Source organism: Parambassis ranga, chromosome 4, assembly GCF_900634625.1.
Source record: "Parambassis ranga chromosome 4, fParRan2.1, whole genome shotgun sequence".
Classification (NCBI taxonomy): Eukaryota; Metazoa; Chordata; class Actinopteri; family Ambassidae; genus Parambassis; species Parambassis ranga.
The window spans coordinates 24161621-24178994 of NC_041025.1; the positions used below are offsets into that span (position 1 = coordinate 24161621).

General features: G+C 44.5%; 1 protein-coding gene across 5 annotated transcripts; it reads right to left on the bottom strand.

The window, feature by feature from the left end:
• Positions 1–295: 295 nt before the first annotated feature.
• On the bottom strand, positions 296–10670 carry prrx1b (paired related homeobox 1b). 5 transcript variants are annotated; one of them, XM_028404705.1, is made up of 5 exons: positions 9962–10662; positions 5390–5565; positions 3007–3188; positions 1712–1777; positions 296–1084 (listed from the first exon to the last, which is right to left on the bottom strand). In XM_028404705.1, the coding sequence occupies exons 1-5, from the start codon at positions 10206–10208 to the stop codon at positions 952–954; spliced, it is 804 nt and encodes a 267-aa protein (XP_028260506.1). In that variant the 5' UTR covers positions 10209–10662; the 3' UTR covers positions 296–951. The 5 variants fall into 5 exon arrangements, with proteins under 5 accessions (XP_028260506.1, XP_028260507.1, XP_028260510.1 ...); XM_028404709.1 differs by having other exon boundaries at positions 1029–1086; positions 1718–1777; positions 9962–10670; XM_028404707.1 differs by having other exon boundaries at positions 1061–1176; positions 9962–10666.
• Between the last annotated feature and the right edge of the window lie 6704 nt (positions 10671–17374).

Consider the following 17374-nt stretch of genomic DNA (forward strand, 5'->3'; position numbering starts at 1 on the left):
GAGGTTTCTCTGAAGGAGAATCTGTTCTCGGGCTGTAAATCTCTCTTTTATGGGGCGTGCACAAGTTCCAAGATCATTTTGCTTTCCAAATGGTCTCAACCATAAACATACTTATTTCTTATAGGTTCTGAAGCATGATTTAGATCGGACTGTATTGTAGAAATCGTATTTTTGTTGTAATGAATTACAAATCTTTTTAACCATAAAGATCCCGTCAGATTGTTTCAGGAAAAAAATGGAAAAGTACTTAAAGATTGGAAACTTTCAGAGGATACGTTGAGTTGGACACTGCCACTGCATTGCAAAGACACACTTTTATTAATATGCAGGTTTTATTCTGTTACAAATAAAGGATATCATAGGAAATGATCTACTAGTTTTGGATTCAGAAATACATTAGCCTCTCCTTTATATTGGACTATTACAGGAAAATCAAAATGCGTTGAAAATGTTTGCTTGTCAGTGGTATAACATGAAAAAAACAAAACTATCTTAAAAAACTGGATAAATGTCAGAGGAAGTCTTTTTTTGTCGGTTTGTTGTTGTTGTCGTAAAAAGAATTGATCCCACGTCTGGTGTGTTGGTCTATCCAGCACTATCCACACAGTCCATTTGTAAGTCCTCTGATTGGACGTCGGCCTCCTCCTCAGGCACAAATGTTAAAACTACGCAGAGATTTGGGGAAACAGCATCCGCCCAGATGTCTTTTTAGTGAGAACAAAAGTTCAGTGACGCTCAGGAGGTGAAGAAAAGTGGGGAAAATCCTGCCATCACTTGGTGTCCAACATTTAACATACAGCTGGTGGTGGTACGCCGTCATGGCTGCTCCTAAAGGGAGAGGCTTCATTATCCAGGGCGTGTGAGATGATGTTCATCCCTGTGATGGTGTCCGTCAGCAGAGAGGGTCCCCTCCCTTCCTGTGTGAGCCCTGAGCTCCTCCTCCTCCTCCTCTCAGTTGACCGTGGGCACCTGGTTCAAGCTGTACTCCTTGGCTTTGAGCCGCAGGTTGGCGATGCTGTTGGCCATGTTCATTCCCTGGGACGTGTTGGTGTTGGAGCAGGTGGGCGGGTAGGTTGCCATGGCGCTGAGAGACAAGAGAAGGGTGGGGGGGGGGAGGAAAGAGGAGAAAAAGATGACATCACCTGTGATCAGGCTAAAGCTCAGCATGAGCCGCAGCTGTGGAGAAATGTAAAGAAAAGATAAAGACATCAGGTGAAGAAATTCAAATCTGACTGAAACCAAAAGTCCTCAAAGGAGCATCAGGACGTTTCTGCACGTTTACAACACGCTGACTGGACTTCATATGACCTGAAACAGTTCATTTAAGCTTTTTATATCCACCCAGGATGGGTCACATCTGTACTCAGCCTACAAGGACTCAAATAAGCAAAAACATCTTCCAGCACCGTTGTTCACTTTGTCTTGATTGATTGATTAATGTGTCTAATAATGTCTGAGGTCCTTTTATGTTGTTTAAAATATCTCCTATCATGCATAACTTTCCTAAAATGAACTGATTATCTACTGTTGACTTTGTGTTCAGAATTTATTCAAATAATCCTAAATTGGACGTCTTTCGGTGCATAAAAAAATAGCAGAATAACAGAAAATATGAAACTAAATTTTTGTAGCATTAGAACTTAAACATGCAGAAAGATCAGAATGCTTCCTTAAAGACAAAGAAAAGAACTGTAGTAAAGGTAAAGCGTACTTGTTCTCTGAGGGCAGCATTTTCTGTGGCACTCGCACTGGCCCCCCCTCCGGCATCGGGTACCAGCTTAAGGATAATATACAGTCAAGTGTTAGCACCACATAGCATTAGTCCTTCTTCACAAAAGATCCCCCCCCTGCTGCTCTGCGGCCGGATCAGAAACCCTCTCAGAGGGTCTGAGCCGTGGCCGCGGGCTCTGACATTTTATACCCAGTTTCATAACGGAGGATTACTGTAAATCATGACCAATGGAACCAGAGTCACAAAAAATGTTGCCCAGTAGAGCTCTGTCTCTCTGCGTAACGCTCATTATCTGGTGTAGTGTAGCACGCAGGGGTCGCAGGGGTCGGCGGTGGATTTAATACGGTTTGTTGTCACATTATCACCTCGTCAGAAGGTCACAGGATCTGGCCCCACCCCGCTCACGCTGACAGAGGGGAGAGGGCGAGGAAAAGGATGTTTGGATTCAGCACGGTTAGTCTGTATGTGTGAGGCTGGATGAAGAGCAGGGAGATTAGAGAAGAAGTCAGGATAGGAGCAGCCGTGGATGTCTGGAGCTGAGAGCTGTTGGAGTATTTTAAAGAAATATTGGCTCAATTTTTAAAAAAAAAAAGTAGATCTCTGAAAATGAAAAATGTCTCATCGATGTGATTATTTGTGTTTTGACATAAAAAGTTTAATATCTCTCAAAGCTTGGATATTAAAGTCAGAACTTTACAAGGAAAAAATAAATAAATGTTCTAGAGAAATGTAACTAACAAGGAAAAACACATTTATAAGAAAAAGCTGTAATTACGTTAAATTGCTAGAAGCCAAGAGTGTAAAAGTCAGAAAAATCTGCTGAAACAAGAGGCTTTAATCTCCAGATGAACTAAGAACCTCTTGACAAAAAGAAAAGGAGCATGTTATTGTCCCGTGTGTGCGATGCAGCGCTGAATAAAGGTGGAGTGAACGGAGCAGCAGACGTGAGATCAGTCTGAGGTCTGAGGGATGGAGTTCAGGTGGCTCAGAGGAGATGGAGCAGATATGAGGAGTATGTGCAGGTAGCAGAGGAGGAGGAAATGAAACAATAACAGAGCAGTGTGTGTGTGAGTGTGTGTGAGCCGTCACGCTGGTGTTAAGGTGTGGTTATTGTGGAGTCAGCAACGCTGAGGCACCACAGGCCTGCAGAGGTATCCGAGTGTTTGAGGGAACGTCTTTACTTTGCTGCAGTGCGGTGTGCGGGGGCGTTGTGTAGCCATGTCAGGTTTTTGGAGTGAGGTTTTGTAGTTTAAGCAGACTAGAGGGGACTGTACCTGTAGGGGGCGGCACTGCCCCAGGACAGGTAGTCATTCGGGCGTGGCGCAGGGCGAGGCACGATCGGCTGCTCCACCGCTGTCACGTCTCCTGAGTAGGATTTGAGGAGGGAGGCGTTTTTGCTCGCCAGCATGGCTCGCTCGTTCCTGCGGAACTTAGCCCTCCTGTTCTGAAACCAGACCTGGAAACACAGGGGACAGTAACAAGAGATGAAGGTGATCCTGTAACGTACTGAAACCTGAACTCTTGTTTTAGCGTTAATAGCAGCAAAGCCTGTGAGTAATTGTAAAAAGTGTGTGCACTTCTACAGCGTGGACACTGTGATATGTGAGACACTGTGTACGATGCACGTCCTGTTTGTTGCAGCTTGTCGATAAAGTTTGACACCTCAGAGTTGGATTTCTCTATTTCTCTATTTTTTCATGATGTGGTGTGACACAGAGGGGGGGGGGGCAGCCTGCTGTTTATTGATCACAGTAAGGGGTTTGATTCTGGATGGACATCAGACGTCTGTCTGAAGGCGCAGAGGACATGAAATCATTTGACATGAGAACAGTTTCCCCTGCGGGATCAATAAAGTATATCTATCTATCTATCTATCTATCTGACCTTCAGTCACATCATCCCCAAACACACCCACACCTTCTCCGTCTACACTTCACCATGACTCTGTGGGTGCTAATGTTGTGATATCAGATCCATTATTAGAAGCTGAGCGTGCTCGCTGACGCAGGGCCTCAGGAATGAGCCCAAAGTCTCTTTTATCAAAGGATTGCTGCGCTGCTCTCTCTGCTATACATTAATCACAGATGTGCAGCAGCTCTCGCTCCAGCAGCTCCACTTCCTCTCGCTCACTCTGCCCACAGAACCCTCACTTTAAAGATAAGAGAGAAGATTTGTTTGTTAGTGTGTATTTTAATGAATTGCTGCGTGAACTTTAAGTTAAGCTGCACCTTCCTCACTTGTAAGTTAGACTTGGACAGATTTGCGTTTGCATATTCAGAGCTGACTAAAATCGGCTTCTGATTCCATAAATGCAGAAACCTGCTTTGTGCTCACAGCTCCATGAACAGCATTGTCTGTGGTTACTTCTTGCCCTGACTTTTGCCTCTCAGGCTGCATACATTAAGTCTCAGTTGGAAGAGTTTCCAGATCACACTCGGTGACCCGATTAGCTCAGCACAGCGACAGTAGAGACGCTGCGTTTATGTCAACATCCCGAATTTTAACATGAATATGAAGTAAAAGCCCTGTCCCTCCAGAGGACCGCCACAAGGCCCAGGACTTTTTGTAATTCACAATGATGTGAAAGGAACTAAATTTATGCAGTTTGCTATGAAACTATTAAAGCATCAGACTGTCAAAATTCCTAATCAGGAAGATGTCATCACGTCCGCCGCCTCTGAATTCTTCCCTTCACAGTCAGCTAATGACAAACTGTTGACCTGTTTCACGACTTTTTCTATTGTTCAGTGATTTGAGGTGAAACCTGCTGAAGCGGCGGCCATGTTGGTGAGACTGGACTTGTACTTTTTGACAAACGGCAGCCTCTCTAATGCTAAAAAATGATCCTTTAAACTGACAAACACAAAACACATGAATTTGTTTCAGCACTATGGACCGCCGCAGATTCATCTCACCGCTGAATTTATTCAGTTTAATTTGTGACCAAGTCTGTAAATACTTTGCTGTCGTTGAGTTAGTGCAGAAAACACAAAAACTAACATGTCTTTTCTAATTAGGCTCGGTTGTTATTTACTTGTTTACAGCACATAAATACAGAAAGCAGCTTTCACTCTTCTGTGTGTGTGTGTGTGGATGAAATGTTCTTCTTTGTGCCTCCACACTCTCACCTACACTGGTCAGTGATTAGATAAAGACAGGGTTCTCCGTGTTGTTGGTTCTCCTCCTCATCTGGACGTGTGACATCCTGCATCATATTTAGCTGCCGCTGTGCTGCAGCCCTCATGTGCTGCACACGCTCACAGTTTATCACTGATCTGTTAACCGCTGAGGAAATTAGACGTCATTACATCCACTTTTCTGATCACATCCAGTCATCTGGGGAGTTTCTACAAACTGCTCACAGACTCTGGAATATCAGTGATTATTCCAGCCATGATGGAGGAGTGATGGATGTCTGTGAAACTTATCAGCCGCTTAATACCCAATGTAAACATGTTAATGACTTTCACCCACTGAGAATCAGTTAAATCTATTAGTGTAAGAGCTACCAGATGATTGGGAGCCCTGCTGTGTGTGGGGCTGCTGCTCTCTGTTGATCGATCTCTTTCTGTTTAATGGAATCAGTTCATTTTTTTCGTTACCTCGAGGAATCATTTCATTTCAAAATAAAAGCCTCTGGAGGTCAGCGAGGCATACCTGCACTCTGGCCTCGGTGAGGTTGACCCTGCGGGCCAGGTCCTCCCTGACGAAGGCGTCGGGGTAGTGCGTCCTCTCAAACACCCGCTCCAGAGCCTGCAGCTGGCTGCTGTTGAAGGTGGTTCTGTTCCTGCGCTGCTTCCGCTTCTTCTTCTCCTCTGTGTTCATCTGTTCATCTGAAGGCAGAAGAAGAAGGACAAGTGTTTTTAACAGAATAAAACCACAGGAACATAGGAAGGTCAAAGCACCGTGTCCGAGCACATCAAGTTTTAATAACGCACAGATCTCCCTGCTTTATAAAAGAACGGCTGCGGGCCGGTGTTCACTTCAGCCAGGAATGAAAAGTTGTCCTGTACAGGACTATTCTGATTGATTTAAAAATACACACTCATTACTTCATACTAAAAATCTGGCTGCTGTGAAATGAACACATGGACTCTACAGTCTCATTGTTTCTGCTTAAAACACAAACAGTTCAAACACAACATGTGAACATCGTGTGTGTTTCTGCACAAAGTTCTTTTAAATTAAAGGGTGACATCACTGTGATGTGATCATATGGGTAAAAATATCTAAAAATATTGTTTGTTAATGTGTCTGTTCACCCAAAGTATCCTAATAATAATAATAATAATATCTCTGCACCCTCTCTCTTGAGAAGGAAGTCCTGATCTGTGACCTCACATGTTTCTGCCCCGTTAACAAAAACAAACACACCAAATACATTCTGTTAAATAAAGAATCATTTAAATAACTCATCATCGCTGGCCCCGAGCCGAGCTACCAAACAGCCGACAAACATACGAGCAGGCAGGCAGACAAACAGGCGCCCTGCAGTAAATGTGCGAGCACCTTCCTGTGCTCGGTCTGAACGCTCCTGCCGGCTGGAATCAGCGCCGGAGCTGCGGCTGCACAACAAGACCACAAAATAACACTTGAACACAGACAACAGGAGCCGTGCTGCTGCCTGATCACACACACACACACGTTCAGCCCAGCTTTTGTCTTGGCCTGACAGCCGGAGGTGTTCAGTTGTTTTATTTGCACTCTCTGTGTCGAGTGTGAGCTGATGGATGAAAACTGGTCTGGACCTCTTTCAGGCTGACGCTGTGACTCTTAGAGACACAAACTGTAACAACGATCATAGTTCAGACAGGATCCTCCTTTTGGTCTTAGCTTGAGTTTCATTTAGCCGGCGGTAAACAAGCTTTTCTATTATACTAATACTGTGAATTTAAATCGTTTAATTGTAAAATATGATCCCATAAAAACAGTTTCATCGATCTGGGTGTGTTTTGTTTTTTAAATGATACACAACATTTAGAAAATAACTTGGATCTCAAGCAGCAAATAAAGACAAATTTAAAAATGGAATTATGATATGATCATATTTCCCAGCATTCATTTTCATTTCAAACCCGGTGTTTTATTTCTTTTCTTTATTTCCGGAGCTTTCTGCTGCTCCTCTCTGAGGCTGCAGGTTCATTTACAGGCAGGACGTTCACTAAATCAATGTTCAGATCAATAATCAGGGATTTTCTTCTTTTTTTTTACATTACCAGTCTGAATTTGTATTTAATTTTCCAGTGAGTCCTGTAACATATTTTATGTTCAATTATAAATTAATGCTCGTAAAGTTTTATGGGTCATTTTTTGGAGTGTTTTATTTTCCTGACTCAGTTTAGGTCTTTTATGGGATCAATATTTTTTAAAACTATTTTCTCTCACTCTGTCTCACACACACACACACACACACAGTGATGGAGTAACTTGTTGGGACTTTTGTCATCATGTCTCAGCCAATCAGGAGACAGCTCAGAGCAAACACATGTAAACATTCTTCTTGTTTGAACTGACAGAAATGAGGCCAGCTTTTTGTCCCGAGTTTCTGTAAAATAAATCATGTAGTTTATGTTTTTAAACATAGTTTATTGACACATTTGGACTGTTAAAAATATAATTATTATTATAATTCTTATTATTATATAAAGATAAAAGGAATATCTTATATTTAATATTTCTGTTTTCTTTAATGTGTCCTCAGTAAATGGTCTTAAAGTGTTAATGTTCTCCGTTCAGCGCTTTAAAGCAGTGAAGTGTCCTTCAGTTCATATCAGGTGTAAATAAGCTGTGGAGGAGTTTACCAAAGCTGCTTCACAATCTATTTGACCTTTGACCCTTAATTAAAATGAACCCACGGGCCACCAACTGAGCTGAGAAGGGTTTTTTTTCTCCCTGAGGCGAAGTTCAAGCTGCACACTCTACTTTATTCTTTTTATTTATTTTAATGTTTAAATGTTCTGCTTCAGGTCCAGTTAATCATGGCCGGAGCCCTCAGAGTGGCTGCCTGGGAGCAAACTAACTGAACATATCATTCATTAGGTTTTTGTTATTAAAGCGACACTGACAGGGAAAAAAGTTTAGAATTTAAAAGTCACCCTGACTTCAGGTAAATAATGAAACGTCCTGTGTTTAAATGTAAACCTCCTGACTCCTCCAGGAGTCTGTTTCGGCCTCAGTTTTTCCACCGTGCTGACTGCAGACTTCACGCTCTCTCAGGTTTAAGCTCGGCTCAGTAAACGGAGGAAAAAACACAGACGGAGCTCCAGAAGAGCTGAGCTGTAAACGCTGCTGGCAGCCGGAGACCGCGCTCAGATCCTGCAGAGAACAGGCTGCACAGGCCCGGCACAGCGGGCCCGACGTTTAACCCGCTCAGAGCCGCTGATGGCGTCCGAAACCAGAACTGTTCCCATAATAGTCTGATAATAATAATAATAATAATAATAATAATAATAATAATAATAATAATAATAATCCCAGCACATCATTCCTCAACATATTGAAGGAGCTGGTTAACATTTGAATTAAATGTTTTTATTGTTTTAGCTCTAAGCTCTTTAGCTCTGTATGAAAAATATAGTGCACAAAAACAATTCCTAAAAAAACAAAAAAATTATTTAAACTGCGCATTTTTAAAATAAACTGCGCATGTTTAAAATAAACTGCGCATGTTTAAAATAAACTGCAGGTTTCAGCCTGCGTGTTTCTCTGAATAGCTCTGCAGCGTCTGCGCGGCGCTCCGGCCTCAGAACGCTTTTAATTAAGCCTGCAGGCTGAAATTTAAAACGGCAAATCAAAGCCTTCCCCATCACCGCCACCACCATCATCATCATCATCATCACCGTCATCATCATCATCACCATCATCACCGTCACCCTGCAGCTCAGTGCGGCCCGCACGTGATTAGACTGATCTCATTAGCAGCTATCAGTAAAGTCAATGAGCCTCCTGCCAGAGCTCATTCAGGAGAGTGCTGAAATAACACAGCGGGGAAAGGCCGTGTTTGTGTTATTTCATGGAGTCAGAGAGTCACAGAAGTTTCTGGAACATCCTGAAACGGACTGAGATCCTCGAGCTGCCGATGTTCTGAGTAAAACTCAGGATGAAATGAAGCAGACGTGTTCTAAAATAACTGGCTTTAAAAACAGAAAAGTGTCGGTGTTCTGAGTGTGAGTGTTGTTTGCAGCCTCACTCACTGATATTTGATTCCTTAATTGTTGGAACGAGGACACGCGCTCTAATTATGACAAATGATTGGACGTCGATGCTCTGAAAGTGTTTGACAGGCTGAAAATAACCGTGAATTAACGACGTGACCCGGACACTTCCTCCCGCATATTTCTCACAAAGAAATAACAATAACACTCATTAAAGCCTGTAACGGTTCTGTCAGCCTGCGGAGGAGGAGGAGGAGGAGGAGGAGGAAGGAGCGTTTATTGACTCTCTCAGCGGGGCGCCTGAGAGGCCGAGCGGCCACTTTCAGAGCAGAGCCCACTTCCACGCACGCAGTGACGCGCCGACAGACGGGGGAAATGGAAATAATAATCCAGGCTCTCTGGGTGGATTATAGCGGCAGCCCGCGCAGGAGTGTCCGCCTCTGGACTCACCAAAGCGGGCCTCAATTTTACGCACACACACGCAAAAAAAAAATCATCATTTAGAGATCGAGTTCCGCAGATACACACCAAACTATCACACACGTGGCACACGAGCTCAGTCCTGTACCCGCTGAGGATTTTCAAAATAAAATATTTTTCCTCTTAATTAAAAAAGCTCACAATCTGGATGATGAAAAAGTGGCCTCATTTAGGTCAGCAGGCATCAGGAGATTTATCACCCCTGAGCAGGACTCGTAAGGTTACTTCACTGACCATGTCCACCAACAGCATCATACCTCACTGACATCAAAGTGTTAATGGTAAATTAATGGCCGTTTTGAGGGGGAGGCCGTCAGGGATGATGCATTGCCAAAACTCACTAAAGGATTCCTTCCATGCGCGCCGCGCTGCGCACAGCTCCATTCATGCGCTCAGCGCGCGGACACGCGCCAGCACGTCATGAAAACAAATGAGTTTTCAGCGACTCATTAGAGCCACATTTCCCAGAAAGCCTGCCTGACACCACGGGGCCATCCGCAGAACCCAGGGCCGTGAGACAGAAAGCAAACACTCTGAGGCTGGTTCTTTAGTCCCATCCCGCGTTCGGCCTCTCTCCGAACTCTTTTTCACTTACTCTCCTGTTGGGTCGTGTCGCTCCCGCTGGTCAGCCCCGGGGACTCCAGCATACTCCTCCCCGCCTCCCCGACGCTTTCGTCCGCCTGAGTGCCGACCATTTCCCCGGCCTCTTCCAGATCCAACAGGTGGCTGACCGAGAAGTTCTTTTTGGCTTGCAGGGTGTCCAGGTTAGACGTGATCGGACTCTCCAGGCGGTTTGATATCGTAGCTTGCCTGTCCATTACATGTGCATAGCTAGAAGTCATGACGCAAGAGTGGAGCAGCGGGAAAGAACGGAGCGGTGAAGACCAGAATCACGAGCGAGCCCAGTAGATCCGTGCATGCAGAGCGCACCGGCAGCGTCTCCAGGAAAACACAGCCAGGGACAGACTCTGCTCCGAGCAGAGGGCGGATCTGTTCACATCCAGGTCAGCCGCGGGACCAGACTTCAGCAGAGCTTTTCTCCCCGATCAAACCCGGTTCAGCCAAATCCATCCAGCGGCGCGCGGTGCGTGGGTCCGGCTGCCGGACAGCGACTCTCACGCGCGTTCAACAAGTCATGTAAGAACAGAAGAAGTCCTCCCGCGCTGCTTCTCCTTCCTCTTCTTCTTCTTCCCACTCTGGTTGACTCACATCTGAGGAGGAAGAGCTGCTGCTGCTGATGACGACCAGATGCGCAAAGCTCCGTGTGTGCGCAAAGCTCGCTCTCAGCGGCAGCTAGGCGCGGGGAGGCAGGACGTTAGCGCCGCGCCTCCAGGCGGCAGACCCTGTAGTCTCTCTCTCCCTCTCTCTCTCTCTCTCTCTCTCTCCCCCCTCTCTCCCCCTCTCTCTCTCTCCCTCGCTCTGAAATGAAACTTTGGAGGGCGGACACACACACACTAACACACACACACACACTCTTAATAGGAGCCCCGTAATTACGTGGCAATGCCTTTATGCTGTGTCTGACGTTTCACAGGCCCCCACCGCGAGCGCCCCCCACACACACACACACACACACATACACACACACACCTCCTTCCTCAGCAAAAAACATCATCATCAGCACCATCAGCCCGGCTGTGGTCCTTCTCCGGCCCGTCTTCGGCCCCCTGGCGGAGCAGCAGCCTCTGCAGACACACACACTGTTGTTATCTCTGGTTGTGTGTTGATAAAAACCCACTCTTGACTGTTCTGCGGTCTGCCACCAATTAAATCAACCATAACTCCTGCCAGTCAGCTCTGCACGGGACTGTCAGGGCCACACTTCCAAACTACACGATGGAGCTCATAGGGAGGAATTCTTTCATAATGAAAATTAAAAACAACATTGGAGCATTTTAGCTTAAATATACATCTGTTACGGAGCTGCTCGGGGCCCCCAGGGGCCCCACATAAGCAAACAGAACCTCTCCAAAAGGGACAAGGTATTGGGAAATCATTAGGGATGTTGTAGTTGGTGGTGCTTTGGTGCTTAATCGGACCAGAGGAGAGTCTGACAGCTGTGTTTGTGTTTTTCAGGTATTTTACAGCATCTCAGCCAGTCAGAGGTGGAGCTGTGTGTCCGGCCCTACAACCAAACATTCATCTGAGCAGGTATGTTGATGACGATTCTCAGTCGTCCGGTTCTGATGGAGCTGCTCACAGACTTGCCCTGCTTCAGGCTTTTGATCAGCTAATGGATCAATTTGAAGACTTGAAGTCATTTAATGTTTTCCGTGTCTGTTCTGTATATTCGTAGACATTTTTACCTCAACAGATCTCTAAGCTGTACCAAAAAGAACCCAAAACAGGGAGGCAGGTTCATATTTGAAGTGTTCCAACAATAAGAGGTTGTGTTTGTGATGACTGGTCTCAGATTTGTTTTACAGGAGCCAGAAATGTTTGAACGTTCTGCTTTAGGTCATGTTTAAAACGCTTCATGTCATATTTTTTAAAGAGTTTTCCTCTGCAAAGTAACCAGCAGCTCCAGAGGAGTGGAGGGGTGGTGGAGGTGATGGGGGGGGCAGTGTAGGTGGGGGTGGGGTCATGCGTTCAGATGGCAGGAGTCGACTCTGGGCTTGGAGCTGCCATAGACATCCCGTAGCTTCCAGCCCCCTGATCTGGGAAAAGAACACTTGATGCCATCAAAGGGACGCGGATTGAATCCAGATGTGCCTCTCTCGTTCTTTCCATGTATTTAATGAAGGCACAGGGATAGAGTAGACTTTTTCATCATTAGTTTTCCCTCCAGATTCTCTTTTCCTGCCTACAAGTCCATTCCGGTGCCAGCTAGAGCAAAAAAAAAAGGAGAAGGAGAGAGAGAGGAAGGGGGAAAGGCCTCCCTGTGTCTCCGTCTCCTCCTGCAGGGCTGCTATTCTTTGTTCGTGTGAAAGTGGCTGTTTGGAAAACATCCAAACATCCCAGAGAGGGAAAGGCCGTCCTGCAGCGCTGATGTTAGCAGGAAGAGGCAGAAAAGGGACGAACACACTCAACAATGCTTTTTAATCTGCAGCTATTACATCTGCAAACATCTGGGATTCATTCATTGATTAAACTTTATCTCAAAATTTACAACAAAACTCTGCAGAAGTAAAAGAATAAAAAAATCAGTAATGGCCCAATAATGAGAGAGAGGCATGTTAAACAGTGTGTTTAATACAAGTGTCATTTGTAAGCAGTCCATTAGAAGAAACTGGAAAATCTCTGCAGGCAGGATTATTTACAGCGTCCTCTTCACTGGATTTAACCAAAAAAAGAAGCACGATAAATAAACATAAGTGTAGAAAATACATAAATATTATTCAGTGATAAAACCTGCAGTCACACAAACTGATTGATTTATTAATTATTGATTGATTTGATTTAGTTCCTTATGTGCGACAGCGGCGGCGTCCTCGTGTGATTTGAGACATAAACCACGTCTGCAGTCCGCACACAATACTTCATATTTACACAATGGAAACATGAGACAAACATGAAGAGAAGAGGAATCTGTCCTCCTGAGGACACGGCCACCGTCTCTAATAAACAGTTATTAAAAGTATCCATCTATTCATTGGCACAAGAATTCAGCTGATGCGTGCAGAGACAAATATAAATTAGATCTGCCTCCATCATCTGCATACTGGGGGTGATGGAGACGCAGCTGTGGGGAAGAAGCTGAAGAAAGTCGGGGTTTATGAATTTAGCTCAGTTTTATGTGTTTGCATGTGAAAAGCACGAGTCAGCAGATAATCTGCACGTTCATTTAAACATCACTCTGATGAAAATATTTGACTGTTTCTAATGCCTGAATCCAAACCAGCACCGCACTGAAGTGTGCTGCTCAGTCCAGTAAGTTCTGGGCTCACATTTAGCTCCGATAAAACTCATAAATCTGACAGGCTGATACAGTTTAAACTGCAGGAACAGGGAGCGTCGTAAATTAACACAGAGCTTCAGTAAAGTGTGTGTGTGTGAGTTTGAAGTGGAACCTGATCACACAGTCATGAAACTGCTCTCTGCAGCTCATGTCAGGACTCAGAGGCTTCAGCGGGGTAATTAGGTGGTGCAGAGGCGGAGGCGGTGGGTGGCAGCTGATCGCTGACCTCCAGGTTTAAATGTTTAAATGTTTGCACGATACAGCAAAAGTTTTCTGACTTTAAACCCGTTATGTTCAGTAAAATGCCTCGGAGTGAGTGTTTTTATAAATGATCAATAACTCTGAGCTGCAGTCATGACTCAGTGAGGGAGATCACAGTGTGACTGCAGGGACTGAAGCTGCAGCTGATTGGATTATATTCATTTTCATGTCAGCGTCTCATGTTACAAAGAAAACACACAAAACACACACGAGGTGACTTCACAATACAAAAAAAAAGATTAAAGAACAGGACAAACCGTCCGGGCTCCTCGTGACGTGTCGACACATCCCATGAACATATCCTGTACTTTAACTCTGCTGAATCAGAGTCACACTTCGAAGAGTTAAATATGCAGCAGAAGAAGACGCTTTGTCCTTTTTCATGCAGTCTTTATGTAACAGCACCAGCTCCTTCTCTGAGTGTGACCTCCTTTCAAAGTTTGACTTTTTAATGCTAATTGTGGGTAAACCTGCAGAATTCTGCAGACAAAAGTCAGACTCACATGCTGCAGGTTTATACTGCACCAGCTGCCAGTCAGCACAGACTCATTTAAATAAACCCTTTTTTGTCTTAATGTGTTTTCTCAGCTCAGTCCCTCTGTGCAGCCGTGGCCTGAGGCTGAGGAAGATGAGGATGATGACGACGGGCCCCTGGTCGCCGCCCTGATGCCGCCGCCACTGTCCAGTGACCCCTGGTGCTGATTGGAGTAGCGCTGTGGCCCCTGTCCTGTTTTATTTCCCTAATTGGGAGTAAATGGCCTCCTTGTTGACTCACAGCTTCCTGTGCAGGGAGCCACATGTTGCCGTGCCGCCGTGCCTGATTGCAGCGGGACTGCTCCGCGGACTCTGAGGTTGATTGCAGCGCCCGGAGGAGGCCGTCATCAGGGCGCTGCAGCAGGACCGGGTCCTGAGAAGTCCAGCAGTCCTCTGACCTGCTGCAGGAGGAGGTTGGTGTCAAACCAGGTGCCCAGACACACATTAGGGGCTCATAAAGTATCACACAGTTACTCAGATCTGAGGGCTTGACTGGAGTATTTATATTTGATGTTACTTTATACTCCGCTCGGCATCCATCCATCAGCTTTACAAGGCCAGGAGAACACGATCACTTCATTTAATAATAACCTGCTAAATTACAGACTCACCATGATTACAGGGTGTCACATGGAGGGCAATGATAATATAATAACTCAATGTTTAAACACTGACATCAGGATATGTGTGTGTGTGTGTGTGGGGGGGGGGGCTTTTAACTGGGACAATGCTCATTGTTTCATAGAATTTTTAATTTAAGAACCACCTCTTCAATTAATTTATTTTCATTTATACTTTAAAATATGAATTTCTGCAGTTTCTCTGAATCCACTGCTGCTCCTCAGGAACGTGAAGTGTTAACATCAGCTGAAGGTGTTTCAATAAAACAATGAATAAAATAAAACAAATTCATCATCACAAAAATCAGACAGCTGTGGAGTTAGTGAGGAGAAGTCTCCTAAAATCTGCCCTAACTGTGCGCAGTAAAAGAATCAATAAACTTTTATAATAAGTGTACAAAGCATAAAGTTTCCTGCTCAGCTGATGCACCAGGAATGTGTTTGAATTATTCTGAACTAAGTTAAATTTTAAACTAAATTAGTGATCACGTGATTTATTTACATACATGTGCATGAATCATAATACTCTCAGCTGCGTGGGGTACTTGGAGAGAAACGCGTGCTAATTGTGGGTAAACCTGTTTGTGTCGCCGCTCTTTATATTTTACGACTGCGTGTGTTGCTATTGTTGCTCACATGCCGCAGTGTGTAACTGTAAACGCTCTGTGGCCTTCCGACATAAAACAGCAGATCTGCTGCTGATTAAAACAACACGGAGAGTTCACAGACACGGATTCATTCATTATTGCGGGGCCGCCGCGGGGCCTCCGCGCGGATCAGTCCGCGCCGCCTCACGCCTTCATTTCTACCCAAACCTCGCTAAAACACGTCTCCTCTGAAGTAGTAATATTTCAGATTTTAATCCGGCTTCAGTGATGAAAACAGATTTCTTACAGCTTCGTTTCCAGCGCGGCGCGTCTCAGAGGGAACAGTTACGCGCATTTTACGCACAGGTTTTCGTTCAGCGTGGAGCTGGCGGAGGTGAAGAGCGGCCCGGGGGTGGAGGTGCACCCCGGCCTTGTGGGGACGAAGTAGCCGGCCCGGTGGAGGCAGACCTCGGCTCCTCCAGATGTCAGCCATCTTCAGGGAAAGTTAATTTTTCTGCTCTCTCTCGGACCTCTCGGGTTTCAGGGTCTTTCTCGACCTGTCGAGGGACGCCAGCGCCACATAAATCACACTTTACTTTATAAACCTCTGCTCTCTGAAGTCCGGCCCAACACTCACACACTCACACACACACACTCTCTCACACGCCGAGGTAAATGTATTTCCAGTGTAGGAGCGATTTGTGCAGCTCTGAGCCCGGCTGGACGCCCTAATCTCCGCTGCCTGCGTCTTCTCATTTTTCTGCGTCATAATCCAGAACACATTTGTTTTCAGTGCGCGGCCCCCCGAGGAGCTCCTGAAAGATCCTGACAATCACGGTTATTAAGCAGCGAGGAGGAGGAGGAGGAGGAGGAGGAGGAAGGTCATATTCCGTCTGTGCAAATGTTTCAAATTGTTTGCAATTATTCAAAATAAAGGAAACAGATTTATTATTAATTTATCCAACAAAAAACAAAACAATACAAAATATTAACACCTTTATCTTGGCATAAACTTTATGTTTTGGTTTTGAAATAAATTTTTATCAGAACTTACTCAATATAATTTTTTTTTTTTTTTTAAAAACGCTGTAACTCGTAGATGGAAAATATTTTAGATTTTTTTGTATTTCTTTTTTTTCTGTACTTTTTTTTTGCAGAAATCTGTGCATTAAAAACAATAACTCATGATTCAGTGATGAAGGTCTGTGTGAGTGAAATATTTCATGTGGCTCTTCTGCAGCTTCCTTTAAATTTTCAGCATGAGAGAGTTGAAATTAAAAATGTGAAAAGCTTTTAAAATATGAAAGTACTATTTATTAAACACCCACACATGAAGAAATGTTTTTGTTTTTATTACAGATTGTCAGACAAAAACAAAATGTTGTCATTTTTTTTACTCTGAGACAAAAAGTGACCTGAATCTTCAGCATGAAAAAAATGCATTTTTAACCCCTTATTTAAAAAGTATCATAAAATACTGAAGAGCTGCTTACAGCAGAGCTGAGGACATAATAAAGCACCTCGTGTGTAACGGTGAGCAGAGACGTGCTGAGGACATCAAACGCTGTTCCATGCTGCTCTTCTGCAGCTTCCTTTAAATTTTCAATTGTGAGAGAGTTGAACTTGAAAATGTGAAAAGCTGTTAAAATATGAGAGTAGTAGTTTATTTAAACACCCACACATGAAGACATTTTTTTTATTACAGATTGTCAGACAAAAACAAAATGTTGTCATTTTTTTTACTCTGAGACAAAAAGTGACCTGAATCTGCAGCATGAAAATGCATTTTTAACCCCTTATTTAAAAAGTATCATAAAATACTAAAGAGCTGCTTACAGAGAGCTAGGGACATAACAAAGCACCTCGTGTGTGTAACGGTGAGCAGAGACGTGCTGAGGACATCAAACGCTGACCCTGCAGACGGACGGTGGGCACTCTCCGTCTCTGAGCTTCTGACTAATTAAAAAAGCTGCTTTTACGGCCTTCAGAGGGCCAGATGTGCCCGGAGTGCCGTAAACTCTCACAGAAACACTGACTGCTCCTTTAAAGTGCGCGCCGTGTAAATTCCTCCTCAGATAACTCATCAGCTCCGAGACAACACACAGGAA